Source organism: Saccopteryx bilineata, chromosome 5, assembly GCF_036850765.1.
Source record: "Saccopteryx bilineata isolate mSacBil1 chromosome 5, mSacBil1_pri_phased_curated, whole genome shotgun sequence".
In the NCBI taxonomy this organism is placed as follows: Eukaryota; Metazoa; Chordata; class Mammalia; order Chiroptera; family Emballonuridae; genus Saccopteryx; species Saccopteryx bilineata.
The window spans coordinates 262,870,597-262,887,398 of NC_089494.1; the positions used below are offsets into that span (position 1 = coordinate 262,870,597).

The window sequence follows — 16,802 nt, forward strand, 5'->3', positions numbered from 1 at the left end:
CATGGTCAAGCCCAGGACCAATGGGGGAAGGGAGGGGCGAGAACATTTGCTGAGTGACAATTACAAGTATCCACTGTTGGTCAAAGGAGTTTCCAGAAAATAGGTGTTCTGTAGTCATCTATGTTTGGTAGCCAGACTTTAGGCAGAAGGAACCCCATCAAGTTTCTCTGCCGGACGTAACCGGCATCTCTGACACACTGCTGCACCCCAACACCTCCAGGGGAAGGTTGTGTGGTGTTTCCCAACTTGTCTGATTCCACGAACGTTCATCTCACTTAACTATTATTTCGTTTGAAGATTTAATTTTTGTTTCACTTGATGAAAATTTATTTTAATTTCATTTATAAATTTTAATACAGAAGTGTTATTTTATTTCTGTCCTGTGAGCAGTTCCTGGGGTTGGTTCCCCTGGAGCAGACTCCCAGTAGAGCCCTTGAAGTTTGCGGGTCACTTCTGTTGACCTCTGATGGCGCTGTGTGGCTTACGGTTGTATTTAAGATCAGGATTGCTTCTGTGTTTCCCGTGTGTCTCTTTCCCTCCTTCTTCACACATATAATTAAGAGATATTTCAAAATGAATATGAAGCAATAAAATACCCCCTAACTTTTGTGAGCAGTGTAGAGTTCTTGGCGGTAGGTGTTACGAATGCAGAGCCTAAGGAATTTGAGCAGAGAAACTGCAGCCATGCAAAGACCTTGACATTCACTCATGTACGGAAGCATGAAGGTCCTCCTCTGCAGAGGTGATGACAGCCTGTTGGGGACGTCCCCAGAGCTCCCCGGTCCTGAGGCTGAGATGGACCATGCTGAGGTGTGTGTGGAGTGTTTCATAAGCTGGTGGGGAGCCCCTGGGTGTCACAGAGCATTTTCGGGGCCTCAGCGTCAGGCCGGGCAAAGGGCAGTTGTGCTGACAAGGTTCTTACAGGCAGACAACTCCAAGCGCTCATAGCCACAGTTGTGTGTGTGTGTGTGGGGAGAATTGGGGAGGTATTCTCTGCCCTTTGGCCGTTAGAAAGGAAGTCACCCACAGGCTAATGGCAGGCTCAGGGACTCCTCTGTGGTTCTGTGCCCCAGATGGGTGGATATTGGTTCCGGGCTGGCTTTGTAACTGCCCTGCTTTGCGACCTCTTGGGCCTCACCGCACACTGAGCCTGACGCAGACTCGCAGGTTGTCATGAAGACGACAGCGGAGACAGTGTGCACAACGCCGGCACTCAGAAAGTGTCTGGTCTGCTTCCTGCTGCAGTCTGCTCCCTTCAAGTGTCCGACCGGCTTTTCCGCAGCTGTGTTCTCATCCCACAGGGCCTCACTCTGTGTTTGCTTTACCGTCACCATGGAGATCTGAGTTTCATTTAAATAAGACTGGGAGCAGGTAGGGTTTGAGAGAGGTGCTTTCAGGGTTTTGAACCTATTTAATAAATAATTCAATTTTAGTAAACAGTTTGATGAGGCCAGGATCTGAGGCTTTGGGGTGCCTGTAAAATGCTTTGGGACAAGATATGGGTGGCCGAGAGATCACAGGAAATCTGAAGAAGTCTCTCAGTGTCCCCAGCCCCCACGCCTCTTCTGCCTGTGTCTCAACTCCCACACCTCGCCTTCCTCAGGTTCTGTCTCCCTCTGTCCCAGGCGCTGAGCACTCCTTCCGGTCAATAGTACTGGCTGTCTTCTCTGCCTACTGATCTTTCCTCCACACTTCTTCCCTTCCCCTTCCCTCTTCCTTCTGTCCTCCCATTAACCATCTATCTACCTACCTCCACCCATCCATCTCTCCCCATCCATCCATCCATCCATCATCATCCATCCTTCATCCCTCTATCCATCCATCATCCGTCTAGCCATACATTCATCCATCATCCATTTATCATTGATCCAACATCCATCCATCCTCCATCTGTCCATTATCGATCCATCTATTATCCTTCTATCCATCCATCCATCCATCCATCCATTATTCATCCATCCATCATCCATCCATCCATCCATCCATTATCCACCCATTCATCCTCCATCCATCCATCCTCCATCCAGGCTCTGACTTTTAGCAAGCTATGGTAAATGACCCCCAGGACTCACAGTTTAGCAGAGGGTACAGATAAGCAAACAGTCCAGGACGATGGCATGGAATCTTCCCTGTGATGGGTCCCAGAGAACCAGGGAAGTGCTAGATGCCTCCACTCTGTTGAGTAGAGGAAGTGGCACTCAGGGAAAACTTCCTGGAAGAAGCTCCATCTCTGGTCCTCAAGCACCCAGTCATCCTCTCTTTCAGGGCAGCGTCCCCTGCTCAGTGCCCTCCATGTTGCTGTGGACAGCGGCTTCTCAGGTGTGCTCATCCTGTCACGTCCACGTGCAACAGATACCAAACTCCTCCCCTGCCCGAGACCGCGCTCTAGAAGTTCAGGTGGTAGGGACATTCTGAGGTCCGTGCCCTAGGCCTCCCGCGTGGGGGTGGGACCTCCCCTAAGGGAGCCACACCCACCTGGCTCACCCACTCAGCATTGGTGTGTGGTTTACTCCATCCTCTCCTGCCGCCTGCTCCTCTGGTCCCGGTCCCGTTCCCATGGGCCGGAAAGGCCATCCCCAGGCTCCAGAAGAGCCCTCGGAGGGGAACGTGGACAGAGCACACAGCACTCAGGCCCCCGGTTCTTCGGATCGGCCCTGGCAGCCTCTGTGCTGAGCAGAGGGTCTGTTCCAGTTCAGCGTCCGGGCAGTGAGCGGGGCGATCGGGTTTCTCTTGCAGCGGTGATGACAGCCCGGCCCCCCACAGGCGACTCTGTGCGTTTGGAGCCCGCCACCTGGCTTCCCAGTCCGTACGATCGGTCGTCTCGGAGGCCTTTTTGAGAAATGGGAGGCAGGTGGTCAGCGGCGAGGGGCAGCCTGTGAGGTTGGAGGTGATGATCTGATTCTCGGGCCCTCATTTAACCGAGATCCATCTCACTGATCCTGATGCTTGTGGGTTCTCCTCTGGAGTTCTCTGCCCCACCCCTCACTGCCTCCATCTGACCAGCGGCCTCTCTGTGGGCCCCCGTCCTCCCCTCTTCCCGGGCCTCAGCAGCAGGGGCCTCAAGGGTTCCTCCCTGCCTCCCTGTCCCCTGTGCTCAGACGGCCCCTCCTCCGGGAGCCCTTCCGTGTGGGGCAGGCACCTGCTCTGGGCTCTCCCAGACCTGGCCCCACGGCCCCTGCTCCTGTCTCCTCCGGGAGGGGGGTTCCCTGTGTCTTGGCAGCAGCAGGAGCTCTGGAGCAGGTGTGCGCCCGGGGTTTCCTGAGCGAACGGAAACCCACCGAGCCTCGCTTGTGAATCACCGCTGACCACGGACGTCGCCCCTAAGCAGGAGCTGCCTCACGTCCTGAGCCCTGTCACAGGGATTCGTGGTGAAGGTGTCTCTAAATTCCTCTCCAGAAAATTCTCCCCCGCTCCCACAAAAGCGCCTGATTTATAAAATTATAATACATGCGCATCGTAGGGATTTTGAAAAACTATGGAGTGAATGAGATATAAAAACCATTCCCGGTGTTAATCCGCTGTTCGTATGCGAGATGAATATTCTAGCGGTCTTTTTAGGATGCAAATATATCCACGCTTTATAAATTTTGTATCCCAATTTAATATCATGCATTAAACATTTCCCGGCGCTCCTGCGTGTTTCCGGACCCGCCGCGTTTGGTGGCCGTGGAGGGAGGCGGTGTTTACTTAGCCAGCTCCCCACTCTCAGGCGCCGGCGTCCTGTCTGTCTCCGTGCGCGAGCGAGCGGGGAGACGCGTGGAAAGCCGTTGGTGACAGACCCGCGCACACGATGTCCCCACACCTCTGACGATGTTCTCAGGACGAGCTCGGAAGCGTGGACTTCCTTTCCCGCGTGTCGGATCCCAGGGCGTGTGGAGGGTTTGTCTCTGAGGCTGTCACTGAGGGTACCGGGGAGCGGAGACGTTACAGGTGACATTTAGTGGGAGCAGTGCCTATAAGTGGGAGGGGACCTGCCCCCCCCCCCCGCTGTTCCTAGGGCAGCCGCACCTTTAGCTGGAGGACAGCGGGGGCAGCAGGCAAGGGGGCACTTCCGGGTCTACAGATCCCGCCTGGACACACGCCCCGACCTTGACACCCCCTGCACCCGCCCGACCGTGGCCCCATCGTTGACCAGGTGCTTCCCGACATCCCGCCATGCACCAGGCGCGGTTCTAGGCACCCGAGACTCAGGCTGAACCGAACCCTGGCGCTTGCCCTCCAGAATCGTGCCACCCGGTTGGAGGACGGAGAATCCAAGATGGCGCCCTCCAGAACGCGCACGCAGGGCCTGCCGGGGCAGAGTCCCGAGAGAGGGAACCTGGGAAGCGGGTTCTGAAGGGCGAGCAGAGGTTCACCAGGCCCAGAAGGGCAGGTGGAGCGGGGAAGGGAGGCGCCCGGGGTTAGGGGAGCCCCGTGGGGAGCAGCCAGGCTGGAGCACGGGGCAGGCTCCTTCTTTGGTGTTGCTGTCACACACTGCCACAAACTCTGTAGCCTAAAACAGCGGAGGTGTGTCGTCATCTGGTCCTGGAGGGCAGCCGTCTGGCGTGGGTCTCCCTGGCTCAGATTGCGGTGCTGCAGGGGCTGCTCCGCCCCGAGACTCCAAGGAGAGCAGAGTGAACCCCGCTCCGATCCCAGCCTCTGGGGGCCGCCTGCAATCTCAGCTCCCAGCCCATCCTCTCCCCTCACAGCCGGCGGGGTCCACGCTCCGGCCGCTTGGTTTCCCCACCTCTTCCTCTGACCAGAGCTCAGAAAGGATCTCCCTTTTAAGGATCCCCTGTGGTTAGATCGGGTTCATTCGCATAACCCAAGATGATGTCCTCAATGCAATGTTCTTAACTTAGTCCCATCGGCAAAGTCCCTTTTGCCCATGAGGTAATACATCTATCTGCTCCGGCTCCAGGCTTTAGGGTGCAAACAATGTTCAGGGTTCCATTATTGTACTGACCGCACAGGGCATGAGGGCATCCAGAGGTAGTGGTCTCTGGTCGTCTCTGTGTCTCTGCAGAAGTGGAGGCCTGACTGGGATGCCCAAGATTGAACTGGAGATATCAAGACACAATTTCAGCCCTGAAAACACTTCTTGAGCATCTTAGCGCTGAGTCTTAGGATTGGCCGTGAATGAGACACCAGTCTTGTTAGAGAGGAAGAGACTGATGGGTGGGGGCGCCCACACCTAGTGCTGAGGAACCCATGGGAGAGGGTAAGTGGGCATTTCAGAGGAGGCTTTGAAGGGTGAGTAGGAGTTTTCCAGGCAGACAGGCAGGGGAAAGGCATTTTAGAACAGAGGAAGCATTATGTTTACTTGCAGAAACACAGAGGCATGCACGAGCCTGGTGTGGGAGGAATCCTGAGGAGTTTGGAGTAGTTAAAATGAGAAGTGACCAGTGTGCCGGGAGACGGTGCCGGTGAGTCCAGAGGGCGCGGGGCCAAGGAGGCTCTGTGTGCCAGCCCAAGAGGGTGGCACTGTGTCCTGCAGGCGGTGGGGCGCTACACATGGACCAGAGAGTTGGAGCAGTTACGTGGCTGCAGCGTGTGCGGGGCCGTGGGGATACAGGTGCAGGGTGCAGGGGGGCTGGCATGGCCGGGCCAGCTGACGGAGCACCCTGTCGGGTGTGTGACGAGGAGCTTGGAGCTCGAAGCCTCATGTGCCCTTGCCCTCCGGGACCTAGCTGAGTGCAGAGTCCTGGGCTTTGTGGTCACCAGAGGGGCTGAGTCTGCCGTGGGATCCAGACCATTATACTCCCCCCACCCCCCATCCCCGTGGTCTGCAGAACAGAGCTAGCTCTCCTGCCCTTCGCGTTAGAGTCTGCCCCGGAGATTTACTGCACTTTAATAAAACTCCCTGAGTGGGAAACGTATGAAAAAAAAAACCTGCCTTTGTTTTCTATTATGTAATAAACCTCGCTTGAGTGCTTTGAAGGATGGGGCCATAAACCTGCTATGGGGACACGCAGCCTCCGGGGGGGGCGTGGCGGCCGGGGCGTGGCCTTGGGAGGGTCCGCGGTGCGGGAACCTCAGTGCCTGTCCCTCGGCTACAGAGAGGAGCTGCGGGCGTGTGATGGGCGTGGTCGTCGGCTTGGCAAGGAGGCCACTGCGCGTAGCTGTTCTTACAGCGCTGCAGACACTGTTTTGTTTGGGGGTGACAACTGAGGATTGTTACAGTCTGGGAGAGTGAAAGGCACCTAATTCTGCCGTGTCCCAGTCTAAGTGACCTTAGGCAGGTCACTCTCTGTCTCTAAGCCAGTTTCGCCCACTTGTTTCCTCTTGGAGTTCTGCTAAGCAGAGGTGGTGTCAGTTATGGGGGGAGGGACCCACTCTTCCAGGGTGTGACCCTTGACCTCTGTCTCTACTCCTGACCTCTGCTCCCTGTGGTCACTGCCTGCAGGCCAGGACCTGTCCTGAGGAGAGGAGTCCGAGAGAGAACAGCTCCTTCCAATCCAACGCGGGCTGGAGGGTCCGCGGAGGCTCCAGGGCGTGTGGAACAGGTGAGGGGCTCTGAGGCCAGGACGCCTTCGGCTGATGGCCCCGGGACATGGACAGGAGGCTGGGCGGCCGCCACCCGCCCTCAGGGCACCTCGCATGGTCCGGGCCGGTGGGCAGCCGCCTGTCCCCTGTACCGTGTGCCGCCATCCACCCTCAGGGCACCTCGCCCGGTCCGGGCCGGTGGGCAGCCGCCTGTCCCCTGCACCATGTGCCGCCACATCTCGCCTCTCCTCTCCCAGGAACTCCCTGTTCTCAGAGCTTCTCCGTGGCTTCTCTCCTGAAGACCACCCAGCAGGGGCGACGGCACAGGCTCTCTGACCGACCAGCCGGGAGCTCCTCCAGGCTCTGTCCTATTAGGGTGTGTGACCTTGGGGAAGTCACCTCCCCTCTCTGAGCGCAGGTGACCCCCATCTGTAACATGGGAACGGCAGCATCTCCAGGGCGGTTGGGACCAGTGAGGTGATGGGTGGACAGTAGGTAGCCCGTGGCCAGGCTCACGGGAAGTCACAGGCAACGTTAGCTGTGCCATCACTATCCTTCAAGATGTGCCCTGTCCTTGGCTGCTGTGAGCTGCTGTGAGCCGGTCTCTGGCTCCTCTTCTAAACAGCGGGGTGATAATCGCATCTCCCTCCAGAAGACCCTCTGACACTGGTGTATCCGGAGCAGAAAGGGTCGAGGAGCTCTGTCCGTCGCCTGGGAGGTCCTGGCCTGAGCACGGGTGGCCCTGAGACGGCCCTTTGGCTTCCCTGCCTTTGTCTCCCAGTGTGGATGCCAGGCCCTGCCTCATGGCTGTAAAACCCAGGTGGACACAGCCCTCTGCACCAGGTGCAGAAACGAGGCTCAGAGAGGTCTGGCGGCTTGCCCGAAGTCACCGTGTGTTGGCAGCAGCCCCCTCCTCTTGGCTGGCCACAAATTCCTTGTGGTGGCAGGAATGTCACCCAGCAGGGCCGGCTCCCTCAGGCAGCTCCTCGGCCCACAACCTCCTTCTCCTGGGAGGGTCTCTGCAGGGTGAGGGACTAGAGCCTTGTCAGCCCTGGGAAATGTGGGTGCTGTGCTGGGAAATGTGGGTGCTTGCCATGTGCCTCTCAGGCCCGGGCAAGTCCGCTGTCACCACGGACCCGCTCCCACCTGCCCCGGGAAGGTCTCTGTGGCTGCCTGCTCACCACCTCCTGGAGGTGAAGTGCTCCCTTCCTGCAGAGCCGGCAGGGGCGCTGTTTCTCCCTGTGTGGGTGCAGCTGCAGCAGGAGAGTGGAACGGACCCCGCCCTCCCCTCGTCTTGGCCCCGGAGGGCTGGGCTTGGGGCGGGATGTGTGGGGTCGGCTTCCAAGGGCTGCCCCTGACCCCTCCACTGCTTTCTTCATCAGTTCACATTCCAGGTTCTTTTAAACCCAAATTACCTACAACCAACCGGTCCAGGGATGTCTCCCTCCCTTGTTCCCTGGAATTCCAGGGGATTGGCCCGAGTGGCTTTGGGCAATGCACATGCTTCTCTCTATCTGTTGATGTTGGTGACACTGAACTAGAGCCCTGTGGAAGGGGCCTCCCTCCCCTCTTTTGTCCCGGGGTTTCCTAACCAAGCCCCTCCCCGTGGGAGGGTCAACCTGAGGAACTGGTTTGGGAGTGGTGAAACTCCCCTTGCGTTACTCTCCTGTCCTAAATAAGCGACCTCCTGACACCCGGGCCTGCTCCCGACAGAGGAGAGCTCAGGAGCACAGCACCAGCGCCCTTCCAGCCACTTCCCAGGGTGCTCGGCGGGAACCAGAGAGGAAGGAGCAGGGCTCCCCAGTCGTCAGAGGGCCGCAGGGCTGCCAGGAGGCCCCCTCAGGACGTGGCATTCTTTCCAGCTGACGACTCGCGGCCTGCCTGTGAGGTCACTGGCTGGTGGCGGCCCCCCACCCAGGCCTTATCTCCCGGCTTGTTTGGTTTGGCCGGAGCAGGACTTTCAGAGTGTGTTACCGAGAGCTGTCAGCACTGAAGAATGTCGAGATTTCACACTAGCAGCCCGGGGTTCTGACCTCTGGAGAGATTGGAGGGAGGGGCCCCTGAGGTTCGCCCAGGGCCACCACGGGGGCTGCCAGGGAGCCTGCCGGCAGGGCCTCTGTCCGGCCACTGTCCCCAACCCCCGGGTCCCGGGGCAGTTTGTGCTCTGTCCCCATCTTCTACACCAACTTCTTTGTTTAGGGAAGGGAAACTGAGGCACAGAGAAGTGGGCCCGTCCTGAGAGTTCGGCCCAGAGCCCAGGTCCCCAGTGGGGTGACCCCTTGGTCTCTTCTCTGAGGGACTTAGGAGAGACAGGAAGTGTTGTGGTTTTCAGTTACTGGTCAGCACGTTCTCCCCACCCCCCCTTCCCCGGAGGAATCTCACGTAAAACTTGCCTGGTGGCTGCGGCATTTGGCTGCAGACCCATTTGGCTGCAGACCGCAGTGGGCTGTGGGGGCGGGGGGAGGGGTCTACGATTGGGCCAGGCCCGTGTTTATCTTGGGAAGAGATCTCTGGGCCGAGGCCGTATTCCTCACACATCTTTTCCCATCGTCTGTGAGCCGACACTCAGGTTGGGGGGCTGCCTGGTGGCCCTGAGCCCGCTGGAGAGTCTGGGGTGGCTGTGATAGTCCCCCCCGGCCAGGGCTGACCTCCCTGGCTCACACTCCGTACCTGTGGGCGGGCCCTGGGCTCAGCTGTCAAGAACCAAAGTGATGTAAGTTCCGCTTTCTGGATAGAAATCCCAAGAACACTTCTGTTGGAGAAGAGAAGACCCCCACCACCACTTCCGCCCTCCCCCTCCCCTTGTCGCCCTCTGCCCCTGAGTCTATGATCAGAATTTAGACTGGATGCCCTGGCAGATGGCTCGGTTGGTCAGAACATTGTGCCGAAGCACAGAGGTTGCTGGTTTGAACCCTGGTCAGGGCACATACAGGAACAGATTGATGTTTCTCTCTCTCTCTCTCTCTTTCTCTTCCTTCCTCTCTCGCTGAAATCAATAAATGTTATTTTAAAAAGAATTTAGACTGGACTCAACAGGCAGGTGTGTGTGGACATCTGGCCAGCAGGTGAACTTAGGCCCTGCGGGTGCCCCATCGGCAGTGGGAGGGAGAGCGAGCTCCCTGCGGCTCTGAGGGCACGGAACTCGGGGGGCCAGGGTCTCATCCAGCCGTGAGGCCGGCACGAGTGTGCTGCCGTGTGTGTGGCTGGCTGGGGTCAGCTGCGACACGGCCACCCCGCTTCATCCTCAGACGGATCCCGAGGGAGGGGTACCTTTGCTCTCTGTGTTATACTCCCAGGGAAACTGAGGCTTTTGCTGAGAAACTTGCTGGAGGTCCTGGGACTGTGTGACCTGTCTCTAAGCTCTGCTGCATGTCTCCCAGGGCGCCTGTCTGTCTCAGAAATGCCCATCACACTCAGTCAGGCCTGGCTCTGGTAACAGAAGATGCGGGGAACCTGGAGGCTCTCCGAGCGATGGGGCGATGAAGACAGCCAGCCCAGGGAGGCCGCGAAAGCTGGGCTGTCCAGAGGAGGCCGGCTGGGTGTGGCCGGAGCCCGACGGGCTGTGAGCTCCGGACACTTGCCCACGGCACAGGACGGCCCCTCCACCGGAGCCTGGTTTGGAGAGCGCAGCCTGACCCGGGCACATTCCTGGCCGGTTGGAGCCTCAAGGATAGTGTTACGGGCGACTGTATTTGTGTGGGGTGCGCAGAGCTCTACTCAGGGGGCTCCCGTTTGGGGGAGAGCGACTTGTGCGGGGGTGGGGGGCCCCTGAGGCTGTGAGGGGATGTGGCTCTTTCCACCCCGTTCTTTGGGGGGGGGAGAGCGACTTGTGCGGGGGTGGAGGGGCCCCTGAGGCTGAGTGACGGACGTGGCTCTTTCCACCTCGTTCTTTGTGTTGCAGCCAAGTGCTCAGGGTGGTCTTGCTTCAGGCAGGACAGCGCCCCCTCCGGGCCACAGATGTGTGGTGTCCCCTCCTCACCAGCCCGTGACACCCTGGCTGGGAGTGGCACAGAAAGAATGGTGCCCAAGGCGGGTCCTGGCCTCCTGCGCCTGCCGCCCCCCATCTCTGCAGGGAGGGCTAAGCCAGTCGGCCTGAGCCTGAGTGGGGCAAAGGGGACAGCAGTGGGGTGGGGACATGGGAGGCCACAGAGCTGGGGCGTGCCCACGATTCAGAGACCCTGCAGTGCTGGCTCTGACAGTGACCGCCGTGGGGCAGGGGCGTCCAGACGTTGCCGGACTCCCCGGGGCTCTCCTGGAGGGCCGTCTGGGGAGGAAGTGAATCCCTGCGCGCAGCCCAGGCCCCGGCCAGCTGTCCACTCCGGCTCCTCGGGACGCAGCCCAGCTGCCGTGGCTGTGCCCTGGTGGGCGCAGAGTCCCTAGGAAGGCTGTGGGCACTGAGCGGAACCGGTTGGGATGGAGTGTCTGTATTTTATTCCTGGGAGGTCCGACCACGGCTCAGCCCTCTCTCAGAAATGTCTGAGCCCAGGGTGACGTCCAGCCCTCATGGGCCCTGCCCATCAAGGCCAGAACAGGGGGACGTTTGGACTGAAGACAGTGATGACATGAGCTGGCGTTTGTTAATTCATTTCACGGGCCCTGGCCTGTGCCTCCCTGTCCTAGCGGATGGGAGTGCAGTGGGGACCCCCGAGGCGAGTGTGTGTAGGGGACCCCCGTTGTCCTGTGTGTAGGGGAGGCAGGCCCCAGACGAGATGAAAAAGTGATGTCAGTGGCTTTCCCCGTGCGGTTGACAGCTGAGGAAGGGAGGATGGTGGCAGAGCTAGGGAGTGTCGGGTGGGGACCAGAACCGACCTTGCTGGTTGGTGACAGGAGACACAGTTCTGCAGGAAGGAGGACCCCCCACCAACGGCCATCAAGGCCTGGGCTGCTTGATGGGGATAGTCCCGGCGCCCCTGCACACCCCCCCTCGGGGCCCCCCATCAGCTAACACCCCCCCCCAGTCTCTGCTTTCTCATCTAGAAGGAATTTGATGAGAGAGCGATAAAGCCAGGAGAGCAGAGAGGGGCTCCCCGAGGAGAGTAGACGGCTGTGTCAGACCGAGAGCCCCCCCCCCCCCCGCGTGTTAAGAGGAAGATATGCAAATGGAAAACGGTGACGAGAACACTTCCAAAGGCCGGCTGCCGAGGTGGACAGACAGGCGTCTATGGGAGGAGGAGATTTTTACAAGACCCCCTCCCGGACCCTGTGCCTGCTGGGAGCTGGCCCTCCTGCCACATCTGTCACCAGTCCTGCTGAGGACTGCCCCATTCTGAAAGTGAGGACAATACCTTTAGGAATTTTAAGAATGAGAAAATGAGGCAGAGGTCACCCAGGGGTGGAGTCAGGATTGAACTCCGGCCTCTTGGGTGCAGTGGGAGTGAAGGTCAGAAGCACAGGGCCGGACTCTTGGCTCCATCACCTGCTGGCTGTGTGACCTGAGGCCGTTGCTGAACCTCTCTGGTTTGTTTTGGCTTCCTGTGGCCACATCTGGGCCCTCAGGTCGGGTGGACAGCACAATCGCCAGCCCTTTGCTGTCCTCACAGGGCTGACCAGCGGGCCCAAGGCAGCCACCATTCACCAGCGTTGAGGAGTCCGGAAACAGGCCATGCACACCTGTTGTTCCGGGGACAATGGATAAGGCCTGGGACATTTACCTAAGTGCTCAGGTGTGGCCTCTCAGGAAAGGACGCCCACTCACGTCCCTTCCCACCCAGGCTGGGCCCCTATCCTCTCTTGTCCATAGGGTTCATTAGAAGGTGGCCACTAGGCTTCACCTGGCCAGACCTCATAGGAAATACAAACGTTGGACCACCTACTGTATGCCGGCCCAGTGCCGGGCACGGGACACAGTGGGGTCACAACCCGTGCTGTCTCCAGAGGGCCTGTGTTGTGCTGAGGAGACTGATGATGACAACACCACATGAGAGAAACAGTAGGTGTCTTAAACCAGGCAGAGAGCATCAGGGAAGGCTTCCCGTAGGAGGGGATACCGGGGCAAGGCAGAGAAGAGGGCGGGTTGCCCGGCTCGTGGAGCAGGTCTGCCCTGAGAATGAGGACACGGCAGACAGCGTTTGAGGACGCTTAGGTTTATTCTGTACTTGCACAGCCAGATTCTTCTGGGGACCCCAAGCTGGGTTTTGCTGATCCCAGAGGACTGATGGGCATGGCCTTTGGGTGCGGGGTGGGGTGGGGGGCTCTGGGACACCTGGAATTGTGTCACTGTCTTCACGAGACATGTCTGATCATTCCACAGATTGGGGGACGGAGGCTCCGGCAGGTGGAGAGATCTGCTCACCACTGAGCGGCTCCACGGCCCCAGAGGCCAGTCCAGACCCTGAGCACTCTTTCCTTCCTCCTCAGGACAGCACGGCTTCCCCTCGGCCGGTGACCAGGGCGGCAGGCTGTCTGGGGGCCCCATGGTGGGCAGAGGATGCTCTGAGCCCAGGCTCTGACCCCTGGGAGATGTGGTCAGTGCGCCAGTCCCTCCCCAGAAAGGCCCACAGAGACTCACACCTCATGCACACCGCACACCTTCAGGGCCACCTCCCGGGACCCTGGGTTGAGAAGGTCTGGGCTGACCCAGTGATGGTGACTGGATGAGACGCAGTCCCCAGCCCCAGCTGTTTGACGAGAGGGATGGGCCCACCTATGATGGCCTGTCTTACCTGCTCTCTGCTCCCCCCCCACCTCTGATCACCCCAGCCGGGACGCCAGGCGGCTCACAGCGGGGGTGTTCATCAGCCGGGCACAGAGGGGGCAGCAGAGGCCATGACGGGTCCCCCGCCCAGCAGGCCCATCACAGCGATGGAGGCTGAGGGGCGGTCAGCCGGGGCGGGGCCGTGCGCAGCAGGCTGTTCCCGTCCACGAGGGACAGTCCCAAGGGCGCCGCCGTGAGGATGGGTGTGCGGACCTCCGCCCTGCTCCTGTGCAGCCTCCCTGCCCAGAGCCTCGATTCTGACCCGGGAAATGGGGAGGGGGCAGCACCCACGTGCTGGGGGGGGGCACCGGCAGGCATGAGGGGGCGGGGCTGGTGGCCGCGATCACGCGTGCTCTTGGCCGTGGAAGCGTGTCACCCTCCACATGTGACGCTGGCAGTGCTCCACGGCGTTGCACATCTCGGCCGACTCCTGCGTGGCACACCAGAAGCTCGGGCCCATGACGCACTGGTCGGTGCCCAGCAGCGGGGCCCGGGGCGGGTGGCAGGCGCCCACCTTGGCGCACAGGGTGGCGGGATCCATCATCTCCGTGAGGGTGGCGAAGAGCACGGGCTCGTACTGGTCCACGAAGCGGTGGCACTGGATCAGGTAGGGGAGCGGCAGGATGCCGCAGCCGCCCTTGAAGGCCTGCAGGATGTTGCGCTTGGTGCTCTTGCGCTCCAGGTTGCGGGCGGACACGCCCAGCAGCCTCTTGCACCCGTTGCAGAAGCTGCCCTGGCTCTCCGCGTCCAGCAGGGGGGGCGGGGTGGTGCCCTGGGCGCCGTGGACGGCCCGGGCCTGCCGCCGGCCGCCGCCGCAGAGCCGGATGGCCTTGCACACGTTGTCCGGCGAGGTTTTGGACACGAACTGCACCAGGGCCGGGGTGTAGGTGTCCACCATGGTGACGCACGGCTGGACGATGGACTTGGGCATCACGGAGCAGACGCGCTCCAGGGCCTGGCTGATCAAGGTCTCGGTGCTGCTGGAGTCCAGCCACTGGTCCAGCTCCTGGATCACCTCCAGACACACCTCGCAGGTCAGGCCGGCCTTCTTGGCAGACATCGGCTCCAGGGAAGAGGCCCCTGCCGCAGAGGGCGTCTGCAGCCCCTCGCAGAAGCCCCCCTGCCCGCAGGCCTCCTTGGGCAGGACGAGTCCCCGCATCTGCTCGGCGGGGCTGAGGTAGTGAAGGATGTAGTTCTCGCAGAGCGGGGCCAGGCTCGGACCCAGGGACTTACACTGCTCCTGCGTGGTCGCTTCCGCCAGGTAGGACAGGTTGGACCCAACCGCATCCTGGAGCTGTGTGATCAGCCGGACACACTCTTGGCACACGGCGTCCCCGGGGGTCTGCGTGGGCTGGAGGCCGAGGGGTCTGTGGGCCATGAAGGGGGCCACGACCTCGGCTGTGTCCTCCTCAGAGAGCGGCCCCGGGGCGCCCGGGAGCCTCTGCAGCCGCTGGCAGAGGGTGAGGGCGGCGCACACCTGTGCGGGCGCGCTGTCCGGGTCCTCCGAGAGCATGTCCAGGACGGCCGGGCTGTGGGCGTCCACCATCTCCTTGCATTTGGCCGAGGAGTTCTGGCTGGGAAGCCACTCACAGGTCTTGGTCACCAAAGCCAGGACGTCGGTCTCCGTAGCGTTGGGGTTCAGCCCGTTGCCGGCGGCGGCCACCACGTTCAGGCACACGTCACAGGGCAGGGTCCTGAGGGTGGGCTTGCTCCAGACGGCGCTCCGGCAGTGCCCCACGGCCCCACACCTGGCGGCCGCCTGCAGGTCCCGACACCACACCGCCGAGCCCCGGGCGCACTCCTGGGCCCCCTGGACGGGGCTGGCCAGGGCGGCCCCCAGGAGGCTGGGCAGGAGAAGCAGGGCACGGAGCATGCTGCTCGGTGACTTGGAGGCTCCAGTGGGCCGGGCACCCAGGCTGCTGCTATAAACCTGCCGGGCCTCTGGGCAGAGGTGCCGGGGCCCCGCCCGCAGACCCGCCCCCCGCCACCTGACTCACACCTCGGCCTCCCCACACAGGCCTGTCACGCCGTTTGTCCCTCCTTCCCCTGGGTAAACTCGGACGGCTTGTCTATCAGCAGCGGCTGGTATGTGAACGGCACACGCCTCGAAGACCCCTGTGCTGGGGAGGCCCCCTGCGCCCCTCCCGGCTGCAGCAGTCTCCCCTTCCCCTTCCCCGGGGCCCAGTCCTGTCCTGACCTGTTGGTGTGGCTGGGTCCCCTCCTAGAATGAAACCTGGGGGTGGGGGAGTTTCTGCCCCCCTCCGGGAGGTATGGAAACACCTTCTGTCATTCCTTTTGCTAGAAAATGAAGTGACTTCAGCGACTGGCCAGCAGCTAAAGTCGCTGTCCGCTCTCTGTGTGTGGCCCCTACGCAGCGCGCCTGGCCTGGCTCCGCTGGGCGGGCAGGTGGTCTTGCAGACCCTCGGGCTCCATCCACGGTGGGAGCGCCACCAACCTCCCAGGACAGGCCACGGACGTGGAAGTCACCAGCCACGTGGGTCCCTGGGCCCAGGCAGTTCCTTGCCGCCGGGCATCTGGCCAGGTGTGGGCTGGTCCTCAGTGGACCTTCAACTAGGATGCTGGGTGAGCTTCACCTACACAGCAGGGGCCGTTTCATCCATGGGTCATTTATGATTATTTTTTCTTCCTTAGTTTTTAAAAGAGTTCTCAGGCAAGAGAGCCAGTGCCGGGCAGACACACGCAGGTGTCCCGAGTTGGGTCCTGTCTATTAAATGGAGAATTCCAGAGCCAGGCGGCCTTGGCCTGGTTTCCGTGGGGCTCCCTGCCCACACGGGGCCCCGCCAGTGTGGTGCTGGGGTGAGGCAATCGGGGGCCCGACAGCAGGAGGCTGCCCTGGGGCCGCCTGCACCCGTTGGTGGGTGTGAGCCCCTGGCCGGTGCCCTGGCTCAGACGCTGGGGCCCCGAGTGCCGTGGGAGCACCCCAGCTGTGTGGGTCTGGCATCCGGGCCTGCGGTGGCAGCCGCCCTGGTGGAGGAATGTGGACAGGGCTGTTCTGTCCGCCCCCGTCCTGGGTCGTGGGGTTGGGAGCAGCATTTGGAAAAGGGGTTGTGCTGAGCTCTTCACAGCGCTTCCGAGGTTGGGGGTTGCTCTGGAGCAGAGGTGGGGCCGGCCTCAGGGACAGGGGGAGCCTGGGCTCTCTCAGCTGCAGGGATGGCCGCGGCTGGACTGCATCGTCCCCAAACAGGGGCTGGCGACATGGGGTGCCCAGGGCAGGCGGGTGTCAGTTCACGTCACCAGGCTTTGTGTGCCTGCCCTCCGTTCAGTGCATCTCCTGGTATGACGGGGGACCCACCTCTGTCCTCCAGGGACTGTGGGCACCGGCCCTGCCCCATGCTGGGAGCGGGGCTGTGCAGGGGCCCGGCCGGGCAGCCCCGGTCTCCTGCTCGTCCCCCACCGTCCCGCCCCGTGTCGCTGCCTCGGGTTCCTGCCACAGACGCCGCACTGGGAGGCCCAGAGGTTCTCCTCCTCTCTGCGTCCCCCGGCCTCGTGCCCGCTGGTGAAATACCAAGTTGGTTTTTTTTTTTTTTTTAATTTTTAAAAAGCATCTAGGAGACTTTTCTTTTGGACTTTCTTTTTAACTCTTTATTGAAATAGCTCGTGTGTACAGGCAAAGGCACAAATT

The 16,802-nt window shown here is 60.9% G+C and overlaps 2 protein-coding genes across 3 annotated transcripts in view; one reads left to right on the forward strand and one right to left on the reverse strand.

Moving 5' to 3' along the window:
* The window catches only part of SORCS2 (sortilin related VPS10 domain containing receptor 2), a 368,252-nt gene that overhangs the window by 160,491 nt on the left and 190,959 nt on the right, over positions 1-16,802 (forward strand). The window lies entirely within an intron of this gene.
* Positions 12,544-15,053, reverse strand: PSAPL1 (prosaposin like 1). Its single transcript, XM_066233313.1, has one exon. It carries the CDS (start codon positions 15,030-15,032, stop codon positions 13,503-13,505), a length of 1,530 nt encoding a protein of 509 aa, XP_066089410.1. The 5' UTR covers positions 15,033-15,053; the 3' UTR covers positions 12,544-13,502.

What these genes read in the sequence shown, in the direction of transcription:
- PSAPL1 (XM_066233313.1), bottom strand. Translation starts at nt 15,032, where the DNA reads ATGCTCCGTGCCCTGCTTCTCCTGCCCAGCCTCCTGGGGGCCGCCCTG.